Source organism: Abramis brama (assembly GCF_963993115.1).
Source record: "Abramis brama genome assembly, chromosome: 5".
NCBI classification, from domain to species: Eukaryota; Metazoa; Chordata; class Actinopteri; order Cypriniformes; family Leuciscidae; genus Abramis; species Abramis brama.
This window is the reverse complement of record NC_139967.1, coordinates 31,784,129-31,810,877: the sequence shown is the minus strand read 5'-3', so window position 1 is coordinate 31,810,877 and position 26,749 is coordinate 31,784,129. Positions and strand designations below refer to the sequence as shown.

The 26,749-nt window shown below is 37.6% G+C and overlaps 1 protein-coding gene across 3 annotated transcripts in view; it reads left to right on the top strand.

Moving 5' to 3' along the window:
• LOC311082804 (multiple C2 and transmembrane domain-containing protein 1-like) overlaps positions 1 to 26,749 on the top strand; it is a 249,862-nt gene that overhangs the window by 175,952 nt on the left and 47,161 nt on the right. For all 3 annotated transcript variants that reach the window (XM_084113903.1, XM_084113902.1, XM_084113904.1), the window contains exons 7-15: positions 385 to 549; positions 655 to 785; positions 5,228 to 5,414; positions 13,154 to 13,247; positions 17,402 to 17,504; positions 18,434 to 18,536; positions 19,263 to 19,364; positions 19,714 to 19,788; positions 21,695 to 21,814. In XM_084113903.1, coding sequence (XP_083970029.1) covers positions 385 to 549; positions 655 to 785; positions 5,228 to 5,414; positions 13,154 to 13,247; positions 17,402 to 17,504; positions 18,434 to 18,536; positions 19,263 to 19,364; positions 19,714 to 19,788; positions 21,695 to 21,814 — 1,080 coding nt within the window. The remainder of the gene's footprint in view (positions 1 to 384; positions 550 to 654; positions 786 to 5,227; positions 5,415 to 13,153; positions 13,248 to 17,401; positions 17,505 to 18,433; positions 18,537 to 19,262; positions 19,365 to 19,713; positions 19,789 to 21,694; positions 21,815 to 26,749) is intronic.

The window sequence follows — 26,749 nt, the reverse complement described above, 5'->3', positions numbered from 1 at the left end:
TAGGACACGGTGTAAGAGACTTCTTTCAAAAACATTTAAAAAATCTTACTGATCTCAAACATTTGCACAGTAGCGTATGTTCATGTTTTACTTGAGGAAAGATACCGTTGACACTCTGATGTCTGTGTTTGCTGATGTCTGTGTTTGTCTCTGTTTTTGCAGTGCTGTGCATTCTCTCTGTTTATGTTTTCCTTACTTACCCCAAAATATGTCTTTCATGTCGCACTCTTGCACATTGCATTTTTGACCACAAACACATTGTTTGCTGTTCACATTTAATTTTTTGCGTCTTTTTTAGTCATTTCACTGACTTTCTCTTCACATTGGATTGTATCCTGCCTGACGTGAGTATGTGTCTGGGTGTGTGTTTGTGTCACATTGCAGCATCAGAGTCTGAGGTTATCAGACATTCACAGGAAGGCTCAGCTGTGGAGAGGCATAGTTAGCATCAGTCTCATTGAGGCCCATAACCTCCAGCCTATGGACGCCAACGGCCTCAGTGACCCTTATGTCAAATTCAGAATGGGACATCAAAAGTACAAAAGTAAGGTATGGTCCACATGAGCTGTATTCCAGTAGTTTGTTGTTCATTTCAGACTTTTTCTTTCATGTAATGTAAATTCTAATCGAGTGTGTTTCTTTTCTGCTGTGCAGACGATACCAAAAACACTAAACCCCCAGTGGAGAGAGCAGTTTGACTTCCACCTGTTTGATGAACAGGGTGGTTTCATTGACGTCACCGTCTGGGACAAAGATGCTGGGAAGAAAGATGACTTTATGGGCAGGTTGGTCATGCACTTGGCTTTTATTGTGTATATACAGTTTTGTTATTCTCATGCTCTCATGGTCTGATCTGATTAATTATATCTCTTAAATATTGTAGCTTTTTGGAAACATGAGGATATGATATTCACTGCAGTAATGTGAGGAGGGGGTCAAAAAGGCCTATTTGTTTTTAAAGGAACTTACTATGCTTTTTAGCAGTGGCTCAGGTAAACGTCCAAAGGGCCTACAAGACTCTAATTATTTAAAATAAGACAAAAAACAAGATTTTAAATAAACTAAAACAGCTAAAAATCAAGAAGCAAACTGAAATAATTTATTTTAATTAGAGATGCACCGATTACAATTTTCTTGGTCGATTCCGATTTCCGATTTCCGATTTTTCATTGAGTTTGACCTGCCGATACCGATTTTAACCGAGTCCGATTTCATTTTTTCTAACCACTTTACAGCACACACAAATATTTATTTTCTATCTTTTCTTTAATAGAACATTTTGCATAGAACATAGAAATTTTTTTTAACAGATAATTGCTATAAAATGGAACTATATAAATTACTCCTGGTGTGGGAAATTAAAAATTAATTAAAATTAAACTAAAAGAAAGCTTATACTGTATATTCTGACTAGTTTACTCATTTTAAATTTTTTTTTTTATAAAACACCATATAGTCCTTTTACCCAAACTGAATAATAAAAACAAGTTTAAATGGGTAAATTTTCTATAAATATTATTTTCTGACATAGCCTACTCCAGTTTTTGTTAAAGGGGACATATCATGCTAAATCCACTTTTTTAGCCCTTAAATGCATTTAGTTGTATATTTGGAGTGTTTAGAAGTACAGAAAATTTGAAATTATTCTCTTCAGGTGCTTCGTTGATATCTTTATATTCTGTTTTGGTCCTATTTTTCAACCTGTTCCGATTTTTCTGTTCTCTATGACGTTTTTTGAACTATTACGTCACAGTATTTGCAGCGGAACTGCCAAATAAGGACATTGACTTCCGGCCCACCACTTCGAGCAATCCCCCATTTTTATTTCTCGCTGCAATTTTGTAGTCCAAGCTAAAGGATGCAGAAGTTACGAGAGGGTAAGTTAAAATGTTCGGTTGTTGGATGTAGTAACCCACACGCTTCATTACACCGTTTAATGTAGATGAACTGCCACGCTTGTTACAGGACGCATGTTTAACTGAAAGAACGAGCAGAGAGAGAGACCCGGTCGCGCGCGCGCTCACTCTCTCTCTTCAGAGCCAGGCGAAAGTGTAAACAAGACATCACCGTCTCCAAACTAGACGCTGTCTTGCTCTCTCTCCCTCGCACATATTAATCAAAATAAATCGACACGGTGGTAAAAGGTCGGAAGACCAAAGTTTCATGTGTAAATACAGTAACACACCATTGCGATACATCCATATTAAGACGTTGTTCTGCAGGTTCGTCGTCTTCATTTTTATCTCGCTCCGGCTCCGACTCTGGCTCGAACATGTAAGGCTGGCTGGATAAGGCTTCCGTTGTTGACATTTTGTTAATAACGTGTGAATAAAACGTTTCTGTGCCGCTAGATAATCGTATCTCTGCTATCAAACTACAAAAATGGCCGAACGGGGTGGAGTTGAACCGAGTGTCACCTCTGCAACTTGGAGAGGGGGCGGGGTATGAAGTGTCTCAATTGTATTTAAAGAGACCGCACCAAAACGAGTTGCTCTCAGACGCACATCAGAAAAGGGGTAGAAAAGGGGCCTGTGGAGCTATAATAATGAGGAATTCAGACCCAAGCATTGCAGTTCCGCTTTATATAGACTACAAATGTATGATTTATATGTAAAAAGGAACGATTTAAAAGCATGATATGTCTCCTTTAAAACACACTAGACATGCAAATTCACTTTTTGTGTGAAATAATACTTATTTTGTCCATCAAAAGTGTGCTTTCACTTTAATTGAGCGTGAGCAGCAGCAAAAATAGACTCACCCCGGTTTCACACCGCAAGCGTCAGCGGCGCGTGAGCAACGCATATTTTTTTCGGCGGCCATGTTAATCAATGAGTGCATTCACACCAGGAGCAGCGCGTGAGCGTCAAGCAGGAGCGTCGCGTGAACTGCAGTGCAGCGGGGGTTTTGGCGTCTGGTCTATTTTTGCTGTGCTGCTCACGCTCAATTAAAGTGAAAGCACACTTTTGATGGACGAAATATATGTGATTTAACACGAAACGTGCTCAAAATGCACAGAATAAGCATGTCAACAGTTTTAACAACAATGCCAATGTCTAGTGTTTTAACAATTATTATAATATAATTTAATATAATTGTAAAATATCTTAGTCTACCTTTGAATGAATGCTGAGAACCACTATCAAACTTAATGCATTTATATCAATCATTTAAATCATTTATACAGATAAAATGCGATGTCATTTAGTACAATAATACAAATCAAACTCTTTGTTTGTGTAATTTTAGGCTTTGATCTCAGAAGTTTATACTGTATGTTTCATAGTGGGCGAAGCTAACAATATCTTTTGGCGCATTTTGCTTGTTTCGACTTTTGATTAGTGGGATTTTCTGTAATGTAGTTTTTCACCTCGAATTCTGCTGTTAAACATGATTATTTTAAAAGTGAGTTACAATAATGCAGGCTAACGGCTTTAAATAATATTGATTAACAATCTTGTATAGCCTACAGTAAGGCAGTCTTTAAAGGTTTAAAGGCTTTAAAAGTTCCTGTGTGTGTCTTGTCTGTCTGTCTCTCTCTGTGTGTGTGTGTGTGTTTGTGTGTGTGAAAGAAAGGGGGTCTAGAGGGTCTTCGAGAGTCTCAGCCTCTGACAAAACCCCATTAGAAGTGACAGTAGAGTTAATGGCTGTGCGATGTGGGAATGAGGCAGCAGTTTACTTAGTTTCCTGTCTGTCCCCTACACCAGTCCTCCAGCTTCCACTCGTTCATAGAGGTGGCATGTCAGGATCGGTCGGGTGGCATTCTTGTAATTGGCTATTTCCCCCCTTTAAACACTCATCTGCTTGAGTTGTTCAGCACTGATGTTCACATTATTTGCCCCATTCAGGATCAATTGAAGCTTTCAGTACCTGCGTGATGATCCTGTAGAGAAAAACACATTGTCACAGTGGGAACAAGCAGAGGAATATTTATGAAATATCTGCTGAGAACAAACTGTATTAGCAGTTATTTAGCCGTCTCTCTTGTGCTTTCTTTCTGCCTCTTGCACTTTTTCTCTCTTCTTCTTTGTTGCTACTAGAGTGTTGGAGAATGTTGATAAAAAGTGATCAGTTTCTAAATCAGATAATAAATCGTAACAGGTTTTTATAATCACAAAGAATAATCACATTAAAGTAGGTCTCATATACAGTTCCACGATAATTTTATACATCCATACACTACCTTTCAAAAGCTTTTTTTAATGTTTTTGAAAAAGTATTATTATTATTTATGTTGACAACAGTTGTGCTTCTTAATAGTTTTGTCGAGACCATGCTAATTTTTTTCAGGATTCTTTGATAAATAGAAAGGTCAAAGAATGACATTTATTTGAAATAAAAATCTTTTGTAACATTATAAATTTCTTTACTGCCACTTTTGATAGTTTTAAGCCATCCTTGCTGAATAGTTATTTCATTCAGAAAAAAAATGAAATGTACTTTTTCTTTTAAATCATAATACTTTCTTTACATTTCAGTTTTGACTTGGAAATGACTAAATCATTTCTTCCCCAACACAAAATCACCTGTCATGTCAACATCACTTTTAATTTTCACCATTAAACTACACAAAGTATTTGTACATTTGTTTTTGACCAAATGAAAGAGCCAAATTTTAACAAGAGTGCCATTTTTAACAAAACCAAAATTTGTGTCAATTTATACAGTTTTTCAAAAGTTAATTTACTTGTTTACCAAGGAGAGAACAGTGTCAGTGAAGAGCTAGAGATGAAGTATCAGATTTTGTTCAAATTATGACAAAAGTTTAGAAGTAGTATTTAATTGTACTTTATGTATTTAGAAAACATAATATGCTAGCAATAAAGTTTGCTTTAGCATAGCAAAGGAGACGGCCGTTTTTTGTGCAAATGTCCTTTCTGCATTTTCATTGCTGTCATTTCCATTACAAAATGACGATTTTGAGTAAATTACATTAGTGTATAACCGTTCGAGTGATGGGGGGAAAAAAATGATAGAACGTGTTTTAAGCAGTTTAATTTCTCAAAGGCAGCATGATGCCCTCAGTAAAATAAATACCCATTTGTTTAACATTTTGTTTAGATTACTCCCAATGCTGGTGATTTAGCTTTTCCTTTGTTTCTCTCACTGCAATGTCAGTTTCTTTATTTTCTATTGTGTCTTTCTATTGTCTTGCGCATGAAAACCTGTAAGACATATATGTTTGTGATATGATGATTATGATGGTGTGTGTGTGTGTGAGTTTCAGGTGCCAGGTGGACCTCTCTCTTCTGTCAAAAGAGTGCACACACAGACTGGACATACCTCTGGATGAGGGCGAGGGCACGCTGGTGCTGCTGGTCACCCTCACAGCCTCTGCTGCTGTCTCCATCGCTGACCTGTCTGTCAACATATTGGACGACCCCCGTGAGAGGAAAGAGATTCTTCACAGATATGTAAGGACAAAGCTCTTATATTCAGAACACTGGGAGTGTACAGCCAGCAAGGATTATGACTTGATAAACATTCTAAATAGCATCTTAAAGAGATAGTTCACCCAAAAATGAAAATCCTGTCATCATTTACGCACCCTCATGACTTTCGTTCATCTTTGGAACACAAATGAAGGTATTTTTTTTTAATGAAATCTAAGGAATTTCTGTCCCTCCATTGACAGTCTAAGCAACTACCACTTTGACGCTTCAAAAAGTCCATAAAGAGAAAAATTTATTTCACACAGTGTTTCCCACACATAGACTAATTCGTGGCGGTATGTCACAGAATCAACACCGGCCGCCACAAATTGCGTTTCGTTATAAAAAAAATTTTTTACGCTATTTAAAACACGCAGCGTGTTCATTCAGCGGCATTTCCTTTCCATGCTCTCCCTCCGTCTCTCTGTCACTCACGCGTCTCTCTCACAAGCGATTTTTTTTGTCTCGCCAAAGCCTTATTTGATCGGTGAGTGATGTAGATGACTGCTGCGCTTGTGACAGGGTGACAGTATTACTGAAATAACGAGCAGAGAGAGAGAGAGAGGCCCGGTCGCGCGCGCGCACCCTCACCGTCTTCAAACTATCTTGCTCTCTCTCGCTCCCTTGCGCATATTAATCAAAATCAATTGAGAATTGACACGATGATAATAGATCGGAAGACCTAAGTTTCATGTGGAGCATTCGGGTATTTTTTTCCTGAATTACTGCTGGGTGTTGTGCTAAAAAAAAAAAAAAAAATTACGTTGCCTTATCTTCTCTGAAAAGCGTTCCGCTCATTCAGCTGACATGAAAAACAATTTCAATAAACAAAACAAAACTATGATGAAATGTTTTCTGTGTTGACAAATCTTGTGCGATGTCCTAACTGCCGGGATAATCACACAACGTGTACAAGTCCGCTAATGACACGTCCGATTCGCGAACTAATGACTCCTTTGAACCGATTCAACCAAAACAATCTTTTAGTTTACTGTTTGCGGTAAATGCAGTTGGGTTGTCGAGGTCAAAACTCTAAATAAGCTGTGAATCAATAAACTTACTATAAATAATGTTATGTCATTTTTACTCTTACACTGAATATTTGGATTTTGTGAAGGTGTGAATCATTTTTGATTAATATTTAATATAATAAAGTTCTGTGTAACAGATTATTAACGGAGATTATTAACGGAGATTAATGCGGTTCCAACGCACGACCGTGAACCTTTATCGTTGCGACTGCTCGATCCTTAAGCATTAGACGATCTGCAAATCCGTCGTCTATAAAACAATCATCGTCGAAATGCAGGGAACAAACAGTCTTGCACAACTCCATTGATGATGCTCTGAAAAAACAAACTCCATCCACTGGTCCCTTAACGCTGGTCCCTTAAGGGTTGTCTTGCCCTGGCAACCAAAAACCCACTTCTTTGGTGACTCCGAGCAGAGCGCTTTGATGAGGTAACTTACTGCTTTGGCTCTCTTCTCTCTCTGGTCTACGGATGCGCGTGCGCGCCCGCACCTTTCCGGGGAGAAGTGCCCTTAGGACCCATATAAGGAAATTACGCCCCAGCTGACGTCACACAGACCCATGCTCGAAAAAAACTTTCCGAAACTTGTGACAAACCGGAAGGACAATTTTTGGCACAGAAATACTTCTTCAAACGTACAATTTAATTTTTGAAACTTTGTCCATGTTTAGCATGGGAATCCAACTCTTTAACAGTGTAAAAGGACAATCTTTTAAAACATGAAGTATGCATGAAATAGCATTTCACCCCCCCTTTAATGAATTTATTGGGTTGTTTTAAATATTAAACATCACATCATAACACTAGTTATATGTAATAGCCTACATTTGACTAAATGACACCAGTGATCAGTAATGTAAACAGTCAGTCATGATAATTTTTCTTGAAAAAAAACAACAACAGGATGCTTTTAAGAAAATATTTGAGAATTTTTTTTACAAACTTCTTTGAATTTATCTTAAGAAACTTCTTTCTTGAGAAGATTTTGTTCTAGGTCTAAATGTTTTTGATAATTGACACCAGGTTTAAGATAAGCTTATGCTATTTTTCGATAAATGTCTCTATAGAGTCATTTAGTAGGTGTTTTAGTGACACCACATCATTTCTGTCCCTATATCATTAAAAATAGTGTTCTGTTAAAGTACCGTATTGAAGTGTCCTCTCTCAGAGTATATGTGCCTCATATGCATAGATGGAGCTGAATTGCATCTCAGTTGGTGCTGGGTTCTCAGACCTGGCAGAACCTCAGCGATATGACCTCCTTTTGAAAAGCGCTCAACCTCTGGGGGCCAGAGATTGGTTCAGGCCTGTAGAGAGACGGATCGGGCCTCCCCGCTCTCTGAGGAAAGGGAGAGAGGTGCTGATTTGGGATAGAGAGCTGTGAAGGAGAGCAGTAGTGGGGGGCTGTGACAGGCTCTTTTCAGGCAGGGTGTGCTCTTGAAAGGCCCAGGCTGAAAGGAGCCCAGTGTCCCTATGCTGAGGCCTTTGGCCCATCATGGCCCCGAGGCCCTCCAGTCCTCACTCTAGCACAATGCTCTCAGCCTTTCGCTTTGTCTTTAGCCCATTAACCCTTCGTTCGCGGCTCTCCGCCACCTCTTTACATGCCAATAGCGAGGGACAGGGCTGAAACAAAAGGGCCACTTTTTGTTCACACTCTTGTCTGCTCGATACAGCTGCTCTCAGGGGTGTAACGCGTCAGAAGAGTCGCAACCGTTTTTAGAGCCCCAACTTGTTTAGTTTTGCTTTCGCAGGCAGTGTGTTTCGCTAACCTGGTTCTTGGCGAAACATGGGTTTGTGCGCAATACTCTGCTCTAATTGCAGTGGGAAGTCATGCTGGGAGATGTGTTTGATCTTTGGTTAAGTACCAGTGGAAAACACTCCACAGGCCAAACGGTGGACGGGTGACCTACATAACCGTGCACATTACGGGCTAGCAGCATCGTGCTCTGCGCCGCCACCTTGTCGCCCCACGTCCACTAGGAGGAGCTGTTGGATCAGAATTGGAAGGAGAAATTTGTGTCTTCTGACAAGGAAGAGAGGGGGAGATGGGGTACTGGTCGCTGAGATGGGAGGGGCTGGTGTGCAAAATGAAAAGAAAAGCTATTTCACCTTGCACAACACCAGTCTTTTTTTTTGTGGCAAAGGATAGATGTTCCGCTCCCTCATTCCCCACCCGCTCCCCCACCTTGTACTCTGCATCCAGGCATTCATTAGCACCCTAGCCTGCAGTCCGATGGGGACAGATATGCTCCAGAGTAGATGGGGCTAAATGGAGGATGGGACAGTGGATTTAAAAAAAAAAAAGACTTTAATTTGTCCCCACTATTAGCATATTCCCCGTTCCCTGCTTGACACCCGTTCACAGAAGTGAATTTAATAGAGATGTACCTTATCAAGCGTGGCAGATAACAGAAAGTGCCGGTGTTAGTGCTGCACAATATGCCTTAAACAGATTATCCCAGGCAGGGTGGTGGTCCAGCCGTACGTGAAAGTGATGGGGCCAGGGGCACAAGTGAGAGCGTTGGCTTCCAACGTTTTCTACCTCTCTATCGCTGTTTGATCAGCTGTCTGAGGATAACCGAATAGCCACCCATAACTAGTTATCAACGCTTGCTGTTAAAGTGCTAGGGGGGCTGCCTCCAAACAAATAAAGTGTTTAAGAATGGGAGGTTGGGTGGTGGAGGTATAGAGATGTTGTGAAACTGCAGATGCTCCCAATTTAAACTGTGGATGCCCTCACTTGCCGGGGATGGGGGTTGGGGGGGTTGCATAGAACACAATTAAGTATTTTAATGCAGCATTGCACCAGGCTCAGATACATCATTAAAGTGGAGGAGGCATATCAGATGGCTTTCAGTGCTTTGCATATAGGGTGTGTGGGCACGAGAGCTTTGTCAAGGTTTGTTAAAGGCACAGAATGAAGACGTCTGTCGCCGTTTACCTGTCATTCAGAACGTCATGCCACATCTCCAACTCTTTGATTAGGCCTAGGCAAAATTCATGTTCGTTTTTCATTTAGCTTATGTAGACATTTCTGCCTAAAGTTGAGTTGGCTTGATTTTTCTGTGTGGGCACAATAAATTGTTTATGAGATCAGTGGAAATTGGTAACACTTTACATTAAGGTTGTATATATTGAATTAGTTAAGGCAATAGTTAAAATGAACAGTACTTGTACAACATTTATTAATCATGGGTAATGTTAATTTGATATTTATTTATTTATTGGCCAGCTAGCAAATAACAAAATAATATTAATGCATTATTTATTTATTTTTATTTACCTTTATAAGTGCATAATAAACTATTAATTGACGATCCAACAATTAACAGTAATAATAATAATTCATTTATCTACATTTAATAAACGCATAAATACAACTATTGATGAGCTAATAATGAACAATATAATAATAATAATTTAATCACAATAATGAATAAATTAATCATTTATAAGAATTCACAAAGAACAATAGTATAATATAATTGTATTAATTGAATTCATTAATTCACATTAATAAATACATAACTATATGTTAGCCTTATTATGAAGTGTTTCCAAAACATATTAGTTTATTTCTGTATTTCCATTCATAGATTTGCATTTAATCACATTCTTTGAGTCGTTTTGGATTTTAAAAATGAAAACAATGAGCCTCAAATATCATTGCATCTTTTTTAGAGCTCAAGCAGTTATTTCCCAATATTCCCAGAGAGGAAGACTGCATCTGTCTGCACTTCACAGCTGTTGTTGTAAGCTGAGAGAAATTATGCATTTTAATAGTAGTCAGGTGAGTGCGGGCGACTCGTGCGTAATGGACGTTAATGGGCATCAGGGCCAGGGTGACCTCTGCTGAAGTGGTGGCGCACAATTCCTCTCTGGCCCTGTCACTCGCTTCCAAATCAAAATGTGAACAAGTAAAGCAATGTGTGTGTGTGTGTATGTGTGTAAGGATGGGAAGTAGGAGGAAAGGAGTGAGAGAGCAGCAAAAAGAGAGAGGCAGGGAAGAGGGGGGTGGAAGCTGTTAGCATTCCATTTTTATTATGACATTTCACAGTCATCCGATTTAATGTCCCCTGACCGGATTGTCCGGCTGGAGACGGTGGGCTTGAAATGTTATTTAGAGCATTGATAAAAGGTGAGCGCCTGCGAGATGACAGCGAGTCATAAGGCTCCGCGCGGTGACATTCATTTTCTCCACAACAGAGATGGAATAAGACGTCACGGTGACAAGCTGTCACTCAAGACACAGCCCCGCCATCTCACCCCTCCCCTTCTCTCCCTTTTCGGTCCCTACTGTCTGGTTGGGGGTTAGAAGGGGTTCTGTGTGTGTGTGTGTGTGTGCGCGCAAGTGTTTATGTGCTACCCCTTTCCTGTAATGGGACTAAACCGCACTCCTCCTCAGCGTACCACATGAGTTGGCCTTGCCTTGCCGGCCCCAAAGCCGAGGGGGGTGGGAAAATATATTCTTCAGCCTTTCATTAAAAAAATAAAGAGGCCTCATCTCCTGAGCTTTTCAATCTCCTTGCCTGTCTTTTTAGGGGTCTGAAAAGCCAGCACCCTTTGCAAATCAGAAATTCCTCTGCTATGGAAATGCACCAGCTCCAAAAAAAAGCCACTTTTCTTCAAGGTTGCAATAATCATAAATAACAAGCCCTTGATATCTACTGAGAAATCATGTATTGAATGTATGTGGAAATATACATTTTCCCCCTCAATCATCACTTGATTTTTTTTCCCCCTCCTCTTCACTTGTGTGCTATCAGAGGATTTTTCAACAATAATATCGTTCGTAACAGGCGAAGGCAGTCCGAGTGTATAATGAATTAAGTCTGCAGCCTGGCCCTGCACTTGAGAATTCAAATTATAATTATTCCTCTGGGTATGTGCAGGGCTTATTGCCAAGAAGAGAATTAAAGTGAAGTCTCCAGTGCTTTTGAAGGCGCACCAGTGAGATTGTGTCATCTCTGTCAGTCCAGGTCCATTCACTCTGCGCACATGAAAGTGTCCGTCTAGAAATGTCACAAGAGTTACTTCAACTTTCACTCTGTGGTTCATATGGAGGGAAGAAATGTACAGACATATTTTATTTAGTGGAGAACTTTCCATCATTGTGCATTTATTAGACACACATGCACAGACGGTTTTATTGGTCAGAGGTCGCTTTTTTTTATAGCTCAGGAGGCTTCTCAGCTTTTGCGTAGGAGAAATTAAAACAAACATTTGAGACATTTGTTGGCTTAATTGTTTAGAGCTTTAAAAGTGAATTGACACATTAGAGCTAAGGAACCATCTATTTTAGAAGAATTAGGTACAGTAAAAAATATAGATTTGCAGACTTTGGTGTGACACAATTTGAATCATCGTTGAGGTCTCTTAAAGCTTCAGAGGAAACATTACTATGATTTTTTTTTTTTTAGAAGAAGAAAAAGTCTGAGGAACAAAGACTTAAAAGTCTGTTAATGTGCTAATTTGATAGTTAGCAGTTAAAACTGTCTAATTTGTGTAAGAATTTCTATGTTTTATATATATATATATATATATATATATATATATATATATATATATATATATATATATATATATAAATAATGCACTGTATACATACTTATTTTTGTTTGACAAAACTGTACACACTAAAAAATGTAGAGAGAGAGAGAGAGAGAGAGAGAGAGAGAGAGAGATTACTCATGCTGTGACCACACAGTTAGTGTGTGATGCCTAGTTTGTTTCATGGCTAAATGTCAGCCCCTTTAATGCTACAAAAGACACACAAAGGAACTGTAATGGAGTATTATGGTCTCTCAATGAGAGGCTTTTATCGGTATGAGCGTAATTGACTCGCTCATAAATCATGCTTAAGTGTCTTTGCTGATGCACTTGTCTTTGAGCAGTTTATCCTCCTCCCGAAGATTTACTGTTTTAGAAATTAGTGGCATCTCTGCTAGTATTTTCTGTTTTACTTTTCGTTTAATTGCTCACAGTTATTAGTTTTTGTTCTGAAACTGAATGACTAGAATAAGAAATAATTTTTTGGAGGAACATGGATGTGAGTATGGACACACATGCACTCTGATAGTGAATTGATATAACTTGGGTTTGACTGTTTTATTCATTTTTATTTTGTTTTATTCATTTCTTTTCATCTTCTCACTAATGCCATTTTATATGCATTTGTATTTTAAATGCATCTGTATTTGTTCTAAATCATGCGTCTACGTAGAACAAGGGAATATTCATGTATCGGACCTCTAGACAAATGTATTCTAGTTGACTGATTTTTGTTTAATATTTATATAATTTTAATTCAGAGCTTACAAAATTCACAAAGTATATACGCTAGCCGCGAAAAAAGTATTTGGACAATTATGCCACACTTAAAAATGTCAAATTGTCTTTACATTATAAAACAAATGTCATTTCATAATTATATTACAAAGTGTTATTTAATGTATTTTACTGATATATAGCACAAACACAAGCAAGTGAAGTTAGTGCTAAGAAAAGATCTAGCAACATTTGTTTGCAGATGCCTTTTCTTTAATATTGTGTTATTGTGTGCTTTGAAATTCATTTATTTTTAAGCGACTTAAATGTTCAGATGCTTCTCAGCGTTGTATTTCCTTAGCTGTGTGGATATGGAGTCTCATATACTCTCAAATGCTTTTTCCCCCTCTTTGACCTCAACAGAGTCTTCTCAGATCCTTTAACAATATTAAAGATGTGGGCATGGTGCAGGTGAAGGTGATCCGAGCGGAGGGGCTGATGGCAGCTGATGTTACAGGTAAGGAAAACCCTCCCACACACACACATATAGTTATCCTGACATATGATTTCTCACTCCGTTTTCCGTAGTGACTGATAAAGACTATCATTTCCCTTGGAATGGTCAGTAGGAGGCTGATAATATTGCATTCTTCTCTGTGCTAATGGATTGTTGGCTTCTGAGATCACTGTGCAAGTTCTTTTTTTTTGTGTGTGTGTGTGTGTGTGAGTCTGCTCTGGTTTCCATTAATTCTTACTTTTAATTAGGTCTGCAGTGGACAGGCCTAGTTTCTGGCACTATGAATTATCAAGTTGGAAAAAAAAAAAAGATCGGAGATGGTACAGTCAATTGATTCTTATTCGGAGTCGGAGTGTGACATTAACAAACACACTCACCTTGAGTCATTAATTAATACTACACTAGAATTAAAATCTAAATGTATTAGATTTGTTTTTTGCTCTTTTTTTGCCATTTGTTTTGAGACTGTGACCTCATTGCAACTGAACCAGATGCTTTGTGTTATATTCAAATGAAGATATGTATGTGTGCCTTTTAACTGTGCTTAAAGTAATACACATGTTTGTATAAAAAAAGAAAGAAAATAAATGAATACTTTATTTAGCAGCGATGCTTTAAATTGATCAAAAGTTATAGTGTTACAAAATATTTCTGTTTCAAACAAATGCTTTCTATTAATCAAAGAATCCTGAAAAACTACACAAAACTACTTTTTCAAAAATACTAACCAGCACAACTGTTTTCAACATTAATAATAATAAGAAATGTTTCTTGAGTTCCAAATCAGCATATTATAATGATTTCTAAAGGATCATGTGACACTGAAGGCTAGAATTCTGCTTTACCATCACATGGATAAAATACATTTTAAAAGCTATTAAAATATAATCATAATATATTAAAATAGAAAACTGTTATTTTACATTGTAATGATATTGCACGAAATTAACGTTTTTCTCTATTTTTGATCAAATAAATGCAGCCTTGGTGAGCATAGAAGACTGCTTTTTAAAAATTCTTAGCTTAATAATTTATGCACCCTTACGTTGCTACAAACCCACATTACTTTTTAAATTCTTTATTAAAATATGTAGTGTGTAATTTCTCCACCACTAGTGTCACCAAGCACAATTGCAAAAATAATGGTTGTATTCACTGTATAACGTGCTGTATAAACACTCTGAAACATCTACCGTTGGTCAAACCTAGAATTGGCAGTTCTGGAAGTGTTTTACCATTAAAAGCTATTTGTTTAGCTTTGAAAGTTTTGCAGGCAATGTCAGTCCTGAGTTTGATTTGACCACTTGTGTGGGAAACGAAGCTGAGAATTGCAGCACAAGAATATTAATCAAGGCCGCACAATCGTTTGCAGACGAGGTGCGAGGCGGCAGCAATAAACTGGAGCGAGAAAGAGCGAAAAGACGGAGGGAGAGAGTGAGAGACGTAGAGGTCATTAGCACCGTCACTCTTAAGGTGGAGCATCTCGCGAGGTTCCTCTCCGCTAAGCGCTTTGCGTTCGCCGCCTCTCTAATCGGCTAATCGACGCCTTTAATTAAGACATGCTCAATGGCAGAACACCCCCCCTCCCCTCTCACACCCTTCAGCCTCCCCCTTCCCGCACAGTTCTGCAATCACCCTTTTACTCGCTCCTCTCCGGGAGTCCGGCCCACTACGTTGACCTCGTAGCGCGGTCTGGCGTTCCCTGGGGAACCGCGGCCTCCTCATGAGCTCTGATTTCACACTCCTCTCCCGCCACAAAGCGCCGGCGCACAAAGCTTTTCTAAGAGCCCCAGCTCGCTCACGGACTCACCGTCTCAATCGGCCCTGGCACCGAGGTGTCAGCCAACAAGGTTACGGGCCACGGAACAGTGCCTTCTCTAATAGAGAGCTCACTGGAGACAGGGAGAGTCCGGGAAAAGTGGAAGGAGAGTGGACATAAAAGATAATGTGGGCGAGAGGGAAAGAAAAAGAGAGGGAAATCTTAGTTCTCTTTCTTGCATCACCGAGTGTGTGTTTTTTTTTTTGTCCCACCCCTCCTTTCTGTCTGTTTTTCATTGTAATTAATTGAGGCTTTTATCTGGAGTGCCTCCACTCCAGGCCAGCAGGATAAATGGTGACAGTGTGTAAAACCAACAGTATTTAGGGACAGGAGACTGCTTTCCTTCTGAATAGACCCACTCAATACTTAACATAGATCACTTCAGATGCAGACATTGCTCTGCCGGTCGGCAATTTCATTAACAACCAGTTTTCAAACAACAGTAGGAACTGTTCTGCCCTCACTGCCATCAGTGTGTTTGTATATGATAATCCTATGGCCGGTTAAATGCTCCTTTCTGCTTAACACAGTTCCTGCATTTAATTTAAAACGCCTTCCAGACCTGAAAAATGTAATTACCGTTTTGTACGTCAGCGTGCCGCACTCATCAAATTGCAGCCGGAATGAGGTTGAACTCATCTCGGCGGTCTGTGAGGATTTGCCCAGAATTAACCCACAGACAGTGTCTGCTCGGCCACACCTGGGGAGCCAAAGTTTCATTCAGTGCGAAGCGTGTAATTTGCTCAGACAGCTGCCTCACCAACACGTAGTAGTTTGTCGCCGAGGATGACCGAGTGTCACCGCGAGGATATTGAATAGGGTTGTACATTCCTGCGCCTATCAATATACATTCATTTAAACAGATGCAAATTATTTTTGAATGCTGAAAATATTCACAATTACTGTCAGTCATGGCAAATTAAGTATTTGTGTGCATAAATTGTAAACGAGTGATTGAAAATAGGAGCAAGATTTTTTTTATTATTCTTTTTACAAACATTAATATATATAATCTTATTTTTATCTCCAAAATGTAACCAGTTTTGCTGTATTTTTTCCTTACAAATACAGTATATTATACAATATACTGCACATGCTTTCTTCTGAAAACTGAAATTCACAGTCCAGATTGCGGCAGTAAATTTAGTCAACTAATTTGATTATATCAGACACATAATAGTGTAATCATCACATTTAAATACAATACTGATTATATATAAATAAAGAAAAAAAACAACTCCTGTGAATTAGAAATATATTCAGGCCGATCAATATATCCCTGAAATTGATATGCTTGGTGACAGCAAGGACTTTCCATTGATCACGCTGACATTTATTTTACTTGTCAACTTTGCTTCTGTTATTCACATGCAGGAAATTTCTGTATTGCAGTTTAACTTTGCTGCACATGTTGCAAAGCCATTTTGAAATAAAAGTACCATTATGAATGTGTTTCTTTTTTTGCCCCAGCTTTTAAAAATTCTGTTCTGCAACAAACAACAAAATTGCTCCCAATTGTTTTGTTTTGAGGTTTATTTAATGACTAAAAGTTTAGATCAAAGCTAATATGAAGAGTTTGTTGTTTAAGTTTTGGTTGAGAACAATATTCCTTTAAATTACGAACATTTATTTACATGTGTATATTAATAGTTGATTTCAAAGCATGTAGGACAGCGGATTACATAAATATGTCTCTAGAGTCGGCTTCTTGTAATAATGTATTTTGTACATGACTGAAATATTCTATTGTACTTTAAAAAAATATAATGATAAAAAGAAAAAAGATCTCTCACTTCAAGCTTTTTAATTTATTAATGTGAAAGTGTAATGCCCTGTCAGCAACTGGAAACAGACTCATATTTACAACGGTCCCCACTTGGAAAGTTTTCTACAAATTTCCCACATTCAGACCATTTGTATTTAAGTCATCATCCCCGCCTGCCCTCCGTCTGGAACCAGCTGTGTGTGTGTGTGTGTGTTCACACCAGACAGAGATAGAGATGTCCTCATGGTGCTCTAGGGCAGCACAAAGGCTGAAATGCTTATCTACCTGTGTGCAAACCACTGTGTCGGTGTAACAACAGGAAACCACGCCACACTGGGGCAAAATGAATATATCAAATCAGCTCTGTGATAAGTTGCACCTAAAGCTTTAGTCTGGGTAAAGACAGCAGTGCAGTTTGATCTGGCCCTTCAGGCTCGTTGCCCCATCACCTTTATCAGGTAGTTATTTCCCCCCAGCACACCACCCAGTGGATTACACTACGGTAAATACAATGAAACTGATAAAATTAATGTGTGTGTGTGTGTGTGTGTGTGTGTGTGTCCCTCACAGGCAAGAGTGACCCCTTCTGTGTAGTGGAGCTCAGCAACGATCGGTTACAGACGCATACCGTGTACAAAAACCTCAACCCAGAGTGGAACAAAGTCTTCACGTTGTAAGTGTCAAGATCGCATATATACATCTGCGAGAGTGCTTGCATTTGCATATAATCACTTATTTATAGTCTACCAAATGATGTATTTTTAAGCACACTACAATGCTGATAGAAGTATATAAAATACTGATTTATAAAAATAAATCTAAATATTTTTTACGTATACATGGGATATTATAATTATAGACTAAATAATGATTTATTTGCCAATAATTACATTTTTAATGTATGTTTAAAATATCTCGTGCAATTGTAAACCAAATAAAAAGAAAAAAAATGAAAATATCTATGATAATTTTTACCCATTGTATTGAAAAAGCTTAATTATAAATTTTGTATTGATGAGCTCGATGATTTATAGAGATACACCGGAGAGCCGAGGATCACAGGATAATGTAGTCACGATTATTTAATCAAGCTTTGTATTGGTAGTTGGAAATGTGACATATAAGTAAACTTTGTACTTTAAGAAGAAAATGAACTTTTGTTCAAGATTACACTCCCTCTGCAAGTACAACCATTGTGCCGTTTGATAATGTGCCATACATAATTTCTTATATTAGTTCGATATCTAGAGGTTGTTCCATTGATGTTTTTTTTTCATAATCTTTCAATCTTCACGGCTGGAAATTCATTTGTGAATTCCCAGGGAAAGCTGGGTAATCTAGCCTCTCCTTGGAGCGCTCATCTCTTAAAGAATAACCTCATTTTCTTTCATTAGACTTCTCCTCTTTAGCCTACTTTTCAAAGATAGCATTTCAAATGGAGAATTGCAGCATCTTTTTTTAACCCCAGCACAATGGAGATTGTCACCAAGGATTTAGATGAATCACATTTTTTTGTCATGACTTGAAAGATCTTTTCAGTGTTTAATATTAGTCAATGACTTCTTCACCTACCTCTTTTTTTTTTTTTTTTTTTTTAACTAGCAATGTGAAAGACATCCACTCAGTCTTAGAGGTGACTGTCTATGACGAGGACAGAGACCGAAGTGCCGACTTCTTGGGCAAAGTGGCTATACCGTTGTTAAACGTAAGTCCTGAGCTCGCAGGCTTTCACTTACAACAATGAATCAGTTTGAGATTGGGGAAAAGTACAAAAAAGAAAGATTTTTTCTTAATAAATTCTTTGAAAAACAAATATCTCACTTTTATTGATTTTAGTAATCACAGAGTAAGATGTAAAAGTAAGAAGCACACAGACACAAAAAAAGTCAAATCAACATGGCATGTCTAAACTTGACTGATTTTGGTAATCATAGAGTAAGATGTGAAAGTGAGAAAACACACCAAAAGTTTTTAAAAAGCATCATTTTTAGACCAGCATAATGTGCCTAAGCTTTATTGATTTTAGTTATCATAGTGTAAGATGTGAAAGTGAGAAAAACACAAAGTTTAAAAAAAAAAATAGAAAGGAAAAAAAAGAGACCAACATGGCATGTTTCTAAAATGTATTGATTTGAGTAATCATAGAGTAAGATGTGTAAGTGAGAAAAACACACACAAAAAAAGAAGCCTACTAACAAAAACAGAGAAGAAAAGATGAGGGGGGACGCAATGTGTGCTCCCAGGCTGATTCCCCAGGATAGTTAATTTGCGGCTGACAGTGGTCGGGCCGTAATGAACAGGTACTTGTCAGAGCCGCCACAGTTGTTTTGGGCTCTCTGTCAGATGCAGCAGCTGGGGTTCAGAGGTCACATGAAGAGTGTATTCAGCTGGGTATTGCCAGACAGACGGCTGTCATGTCCCTCTCCCGCAGATCCAAAATGGAGAACGCAAAGCTTACGCCTTGAAAAGCAAGGAACTGACAGGGCCAACCAAAGGGGTCATCTTTCTCGAAATAGACGTGATTTATAACATTGTAAGTCCCACTCTCTTTTTCTCGCTTGCTTTTTTCCTTGCGTTTTTCACTTCTTTATCTGCTCGTTCTCTTCAGCTTCTCTCGGGCTGTCTGTCCCCGTCCTTATTCTCTCTTTTAATTACTGAAGACTCCCCTTTCCTCAGCCTTTTATTTGTGCGTCTGTGTACCGCTGTGTGTGTCCGTCCGCCATTTTAGGCGGGAGTGTGAGAGAGCGTCACATGGCGTTGTGTGGTGTGGAGTGTGTGAAATGGAGGGATGTCTTGAAATATGATTAGATCGTTAATGTGATCACGTTCACATCTTGAACTCGATGGTGGACTGTTACATTCAGTTAGTTTATATGTTGCAGGTAAAAGCCGGCATGAGAACTTTGATTCCCATCGAGCAGAAATACATCGAAGAGGAGCCGCGGGTGTCCAAACAGGTAACAAGAACGCTTTAATCACACCTTTGTTGAAGATATTAATAAAATCCGCCCCAACACCAGTCATAGACAGCAGCATCTTTCTCCTCGTCTTCTCCCTCTCTCTAGCTCTTTCTCCTTGTCTCTTCCTTCTCTTCTGGAGGTGCTGAATAGAAATGTCAAGCTGTCAACGCTGGGGGTGCATAAGTAGATTGGCCATCCTTTAGTTTGGACCTCAGTGGTTCTTCTGCTGTGCTTCTTTTTGTCACCCTGTTCAATGTCTCCCCCCATCCCTGACAAAGAGCTGAATTGTAGGGGTTGTCCCAAATCAGACCTGTCACTGAGACACTGCTTGGGACAAACACACACACACAGACACACTCTATCTGTCACGCAATAAAGCGCCGCTGAATGCAAGCTAGAAAGTGCCCACTCTGCACTTTTCGGTGTGAATTTGCCCCCCATCTAAACTGTTTGTGAGCGAGACGAGAAAGGCTGAACGGCGAGTGCAACATATCAAATCTATCTCCACAAGATTTACTTCTCGATACTGTCCCCTTCATAACCGTTGAAGCTCATTTTGTCGAACATCTCAGACATATTTTATTCTTTAGTAGCTTGATATTGTATTTCACCTCACATGTACTCTGATTAGTCCCAAATGAAAAACAAAATTGCCTACTTTAAAGGCATGGCCCGAATCCTACACTTCACCACAGTAAATGTGGATAGTTACCATGATCAAAGCCGTAGCATTATAAAGCCATTATGCGACCAGGAGCGTTTGATCTTCCTGTGAACACAGGAAGCAGCGGTCATTTGCAGTTCACCCGCTCGCAGAATCACGAAAAAGACAATTTTATTAGAGGCATGACAAAAAAATCCATAATTCTTGTTATGCTCCTACAAAATCGAAAATAAATATGGTTTGGATTTCTCTTATTTACTGCATTATTTCGCTAGTATCATATTTTTGGTTAGTAGTTTCTCCTACTAACTGTTGAAAGTTTGTTTTGTTTTATTGTAACACTTTACAATAAGGTCTCATTTGTTAACATTAGTTAATGTATTAACTAACATGAATTAACCATGAGCAATACATTTGATACTTACTGATACTTTGATACTGTTAATCTTTGTTAATGTTAGTTAATTAAAATGCAGTTTGTTCATGTTACATGTAACATTAGATAATTCACAGTGCATTATCTAATGTTAACAAATACAACTTTTGATTTTAATAAATGCTGTAGAAGTGCAGTTCATTATTAGTTAATATCAACTAATGCAGTTAACTAATGTAACCTTACTGTAAAATGTTACCGTTTTTTTATTGTAAATAATTGTAAATAAATGTCTAAAATTATGATAATGTAAAATTTGTTATAGAAACCACAGTTAAAATTTTAAAGGTTATAAATTTTTTGAGGTCGGTAGGAATTTTAAAAATGTTTTCTCTAATGTTTTCTCTCTTAATCTCTAATGCTCTCTAAGGTTGCAATTATTTGATCAAAAAAGGCAGTAAAACAGTAATATTGTGAATTATTATTACAGTTTAACTGTTTTCTGTTTTAGTACATTTTAAAATGTAAATTATTCCTGTGATGGCAAAGCTGCTATTACTTCACTTCACATGATGAAACATTTATTTTTGTTTTCAATGTTGAAAAACAGTTGTGCTGCTTAATGTTGTTCATATAAACAGCATTCATTCATAAGTCTTTTATAACATTATAAATTACATTTACTGTCACTTCATGCATGATCAATTTCATGCATCCTTGCTGAATATAAGTATTAATTTCTTTCAAAACATTTGAACAGTGGTGTATGAAGCATAAATAATAAATAACGAAATTGTCCTTATTTTTTAAATCATTGGGAATCAATGTGATTGTGAAATGCTGTCTGTTGTTCTGACACTCAGATGCTGCTGCAGAACTTCAACAGAATGAGGCGCTGTATCATGTTCCTGCTCAATGCTGGCTGCTTTATCAACAGCTGCTTTGAGTGGGAGTCTCCTCAGAGGAGCATCTGTGCCTTTCTGGTAAGGACCAGTATGCATTCAACCACACCAACAGTCACATACAGCAGCTCCAGAATGTATTTGGACACATTTATGTTTGACCACATTATTATATTAATATTAATATATATTAATAATATATTAAGTAATATTAATATATATTAATATGAACTTATTATATATAAGTTAGAGCTAAAATAATTGTATTATATATATATATATATATATATATATATATATATATATATATATATATATATACACACACACACACACACACACACACACACACACACACACACACACACACACACACACACACAGTCTTAACATATTGGCTAAGTTTATGCAACCGGCCACTACCGGTCAAAAGTTTGGAAACATTACTATTTTTAATGTTTTTGAAACATCATCAAGCCTGCATTTATTTGATCAAAAACACAGTAAAAGCAGTAATATTGTGAAATATTATTACAATTTAAAATAATGGTTTTCTATTTGTATTTCTGTGATGCAATGCTGAATTTTCATCAGTCATTACTCCAGTCTTCAGTGTCAGCATTTATTCAAAATAGAAATCTTTTCTAACAATATGAATCTTTACTATCACTTTTTATCAATTTAACACATCCTTGCTAAATAAAGGTATTAATTAATTAATAAAAAAAATAAAATAAAAAAAACCCTTTCGAATGGTATATAGTGTATATATTGTTAGAAAAGTTTTCCATTTTAAATAAATGCTGTTCTTTTTTTTTTTTCCATCAAAGATACCTGAAAAAGTATCACAGGTTTAAAAAATAAATAAAATTAAGCAGCAACTGTTTCCAGCATTGATAATAAATCAGCATATTAGAATGATTTCTGAAGGATCATGTGACACTGAAGACTGGATGGCTGATGAAAATTCAGCTTTGCATATACATCTTGTTTGCAGCAGATCATAACAGCATAATGTTCAATGATCAAAACATTTGTGTGTTGAGCTATTTCAATTACTGTTTGATTTGTTCTTTGCAAACAGCTGAAAGTCTGTACATTTTGCCAATAAACCTGATTTGCAATGGGGGTTGAATAATTTCAATTACAACTGTATATATAGAATATTAGAGCATTGAATATGTGAAGAGTTTGGTTCCAAAACGCGATAAACGGCATTTAAAAAAAAAAAAAAATTGTTCCCACACAATATTGAATTGAAAAGTAAATTTCTTATTTTACGTAAAATGCGATATCCGCCATGTTATTCTGTCATGTTTTCTCCCTTTCTTTCCAAACCGCGACAAATGCCATGACAAATCCCTTCTTTGCAGAATGCGATACAGCCGCTCAACCAATCACAGCGCACCATTCCACGCATTGTAAACAGTAACAGTGGCGCTTTGTATACACCCAGAATCCTAGTTTTCCTTATCTACTTTGTACTTTGTGATCAACAAACAAACAAAAAAATGTAGAATTTTGATGGCATTGACACCTGTGGTGGTTTCTGTAGTGGGGAAGAAACGTAAGCCATCCAAATCGAATCATTTACGTGAGGAGATTAAGAAGATGAGGCACTCTCAAAATGCCGGCTGTTGCTTGTTCTCGCACGGCAGCATCAAACTTCTGACACGCTGACACATTGACCCTAGGGGATCTTTTGAAAAACTTTAAATTGTTTTATGCAAAGTCAACAAAAACCGAGCAGGACCAAGCCATTTTACAGCTGATCGACGACGTTCGGCTGATTGAATGCATTTTTAGTCCAGTGCCTGTACATAAGATTTGTATTGACCAAGTTCAGAGGCTGTCACATGTGGATCAACTTACTTTGTTGTGTATTTTCAACAGTTAATAAAATAACTTTTATATTGATTCAATGGATTAATTGCATTTTGAAAAAAAAAAAAAGTGTCATGGATTTATTGAAAATAGAATCCGTTTTTATAATAAATCTTCTAAAATCAAAATCTAGATTTGAATTTATGTTATTATAACCTAAAGATGCTATGTGAAAGTTTGAAACAGAAAATAGTGGTTTTCATCTTGCCACTTTCTTGGTAAAGAAAACACATTTTTACTCAAATTAATCAAAATGGATTTATCACGTTTTGGAACCAAAAGTGGAATCTAGTTTGTCACTTTTCAATTCATCCCAAGGTCATTTTAGTATGAAGTAAGTTCATCACATTAACTATGAACATGATCCATTAACATTTGACCACCAGAAAGTGTCCAGATACATTTATCTTCATTTTTGAACAGTACATCGATTATAATTTGAAACTTATTTTTTGGTGAAATGTATTGCTTCAAAAGTGCATTTCTTCTTTCAAATCTTTCTTAAAAAGAATTGCCACTTTGCTTGATATTTTGTTTCTAATGCAGTGATTTTTCAAACATTTTAAGTGTATTTTAAGTGCCCAAATACTTTAACATGGTAGTGTGACAGGTTCTGTGGTGATCGATTGGTTCACGTGCACACATTTCTCATCTCCCCTTCTGTTGTGTTAAAGATGTCCAGAATTTTGCCCATTTGTCTTTGACATTCTCCAGCACTCCTCTCAGTAGTCGTCTGAATTCACGAGCGTCTCTTTCACCTTCAGATTGTAATTGGACAGTTGAACCTTCATGAAAAGGACACCCTTTCTGAGTGGGCCGTGTGACTAAATGCTTGCACAGGACATGTTGGCTAATGTTTGCCTGTGATGCTGCATAATTTGCTGTAGGCCCTGTCTGTTTCAGGACTCGCGTGTCTTTAAGTGTCGCTGGGTAGGCCATTAACATTTGCTGCTTGACACATTTTAATTTAGGTACACTTCCGAAAGCAGAATCCGAGGGCACACGCGTGAGTGGAGGGACGGCTGTATCGATCAGCTAACATTTTAGTTGAACGTTTTTTTTCTTTTTTTCTTCATGGTTGTCGGGGGAAAAACACATCAATGAAAATGTCAGAGGAAGAAATGTCAAGAGATTTGAGGAGAGTAAAAACAAAAACAATTACATTACATTTGTTCTTAATGTTCAAATGCTATTATAAAAATTATTATGCAGTCACATTTGGTTCAGCTTGTCTGACCTGAACTACAAAAAGTAAAAAAAACAAAAACATTAATAATAATAATAATGATAAAAGTTGTTTTTTTGTTTTTGCAACTTTTGTATTGCCTTCACAGCTGTCTTAATAGCCGGTAATGTTATTCTTTGCACTCTAAATCTCCCTCCTTAAGAGCTCTCTTAATCATCACACTGATTTCTTTCTTTATCACCAGCCATCTGGTTCAGGTGAGCCTTCACTGCTGCGCTGAGACACACATCTGTGCCGTTCTGTCAGCCGCTGACAGTTGTAAGCCAAAAGAATACAATAGTCAGACACCAGCAGAGGTGATTTCGCATTCAAGACTTGCAGAACCTCCGGTGCTTGCCACACAAAGGTTAGCCAAAGCAAAGGGGCTGTTTGCGACGCGCAGATAAAACCAGCTGCGAGCGGCGGCGGAAAGCGTTGTGATTTGCTATTCTGGTATTTTTAGGTCTGTGCCTTTTTGACATTTTAGAGTTCTTGTTTTTAGCTTAGGTTTTGAGGTTGTATTGGTGTTTTTGTTGATGTTGTTGGGATTTTGTTGCAGAAACTCTTCCAAAGATTTTTGTTTTGTTTTGTTTGCTGGTGCTCTAAATACTAAGCGTGTAAGTGTTTCAGTGTTAAAACCTTGTCTTGGATCCTAGTTTAATATGCAAAGACAGCTATAAGCAAGCCATTTATATATGTTCAAAACAGACTTAAGATATATTCCAAAAATCATTCAAATTCAAATTCTTTCCAAAAATCCAGCAAAATACTGAAACACTTGGCCGACTCAGATTGTTCTCTAAGTTAGAGCAAGTTTTCTCTAAGTTTTTGTTATGGGACTTAAAGGGATAGTTCACCAAAAAACAAAAAAAAACAATCATCAATTACCCACCCTCATGTTCTTCCAAACCTGTGAGACTTTTGTTCATCTTCGAAACACAAATGAAAATATTTTAAATTAAATCTGAGAGCTTTTAGTCCCTCCTTTGAAAGTCCATGCAACTCCCACTTTGTCACTTCAAAGCGATTTAGTCCAAATTTTTGAAGAGACTGGATTGCTTTATATGTCGAACAGATTTGATTTCATTCACATATAAACATTGATCAGCGAACATAAACAGAAGCTCAACCGTACATGCTTGACATGCGAGAACAAACCTCATTGGTTCTTGCGGAAGCTCAAACGTGCTGCGTAACCTCATTGGTTTTCGCACGTCAAGCGAACATGCTTGAGCTTCCATTTATCATAACTGATGTGCGAGTTGATGAATGTTTATGTGAATAAAAGCCTAAATGAAACCTGTTCATTAAAGCAATCGAGTCTCTTCAGAAAATTTTGACTAAACTGCTAAATTCATATGGATTAGTTTTACAAACTCTTTATGAACCTTTTGAAGCGGCAAAGTGGTAGTTACGTAGACTGTCAATGGAGGGACAAAAATCTCTCAGATTTCATTAAAAATATCTTAATATGTGTTTCAAAGATGAACGACATGAAGGTGAGTAAATGCTTTCGCTTGGATAAAAAAAATGAAATCAAATTGACATGCGACTTGATGTTAGAGATAAATGTAGCGTGCATGAAAATGCTAGTATCACTTAGTTGTTTGATATTCCGTTTGGTGAAATTCATTAGGGATGTGTAAGAAAACACCGTAGGTGTTCTTTCATCATGCATTCATTTCATACTTAAAGTATTATTTCCTTAACTATAAGTAAGCCTTTCAAAACATACTTTTTTTTTGTTTGTTTGTGCATCCAGACCAGCTTGACACAACCAACCAATGGCATTAGTTGTCTGTTTGATGACCAATGGCTGACAGTTCTCATTGAGAACAGTCCTCATTTTTCATGCGTGTAAACTTTTGTAAACCCTACATTTATGATCGCACACGTATTCAATAGTG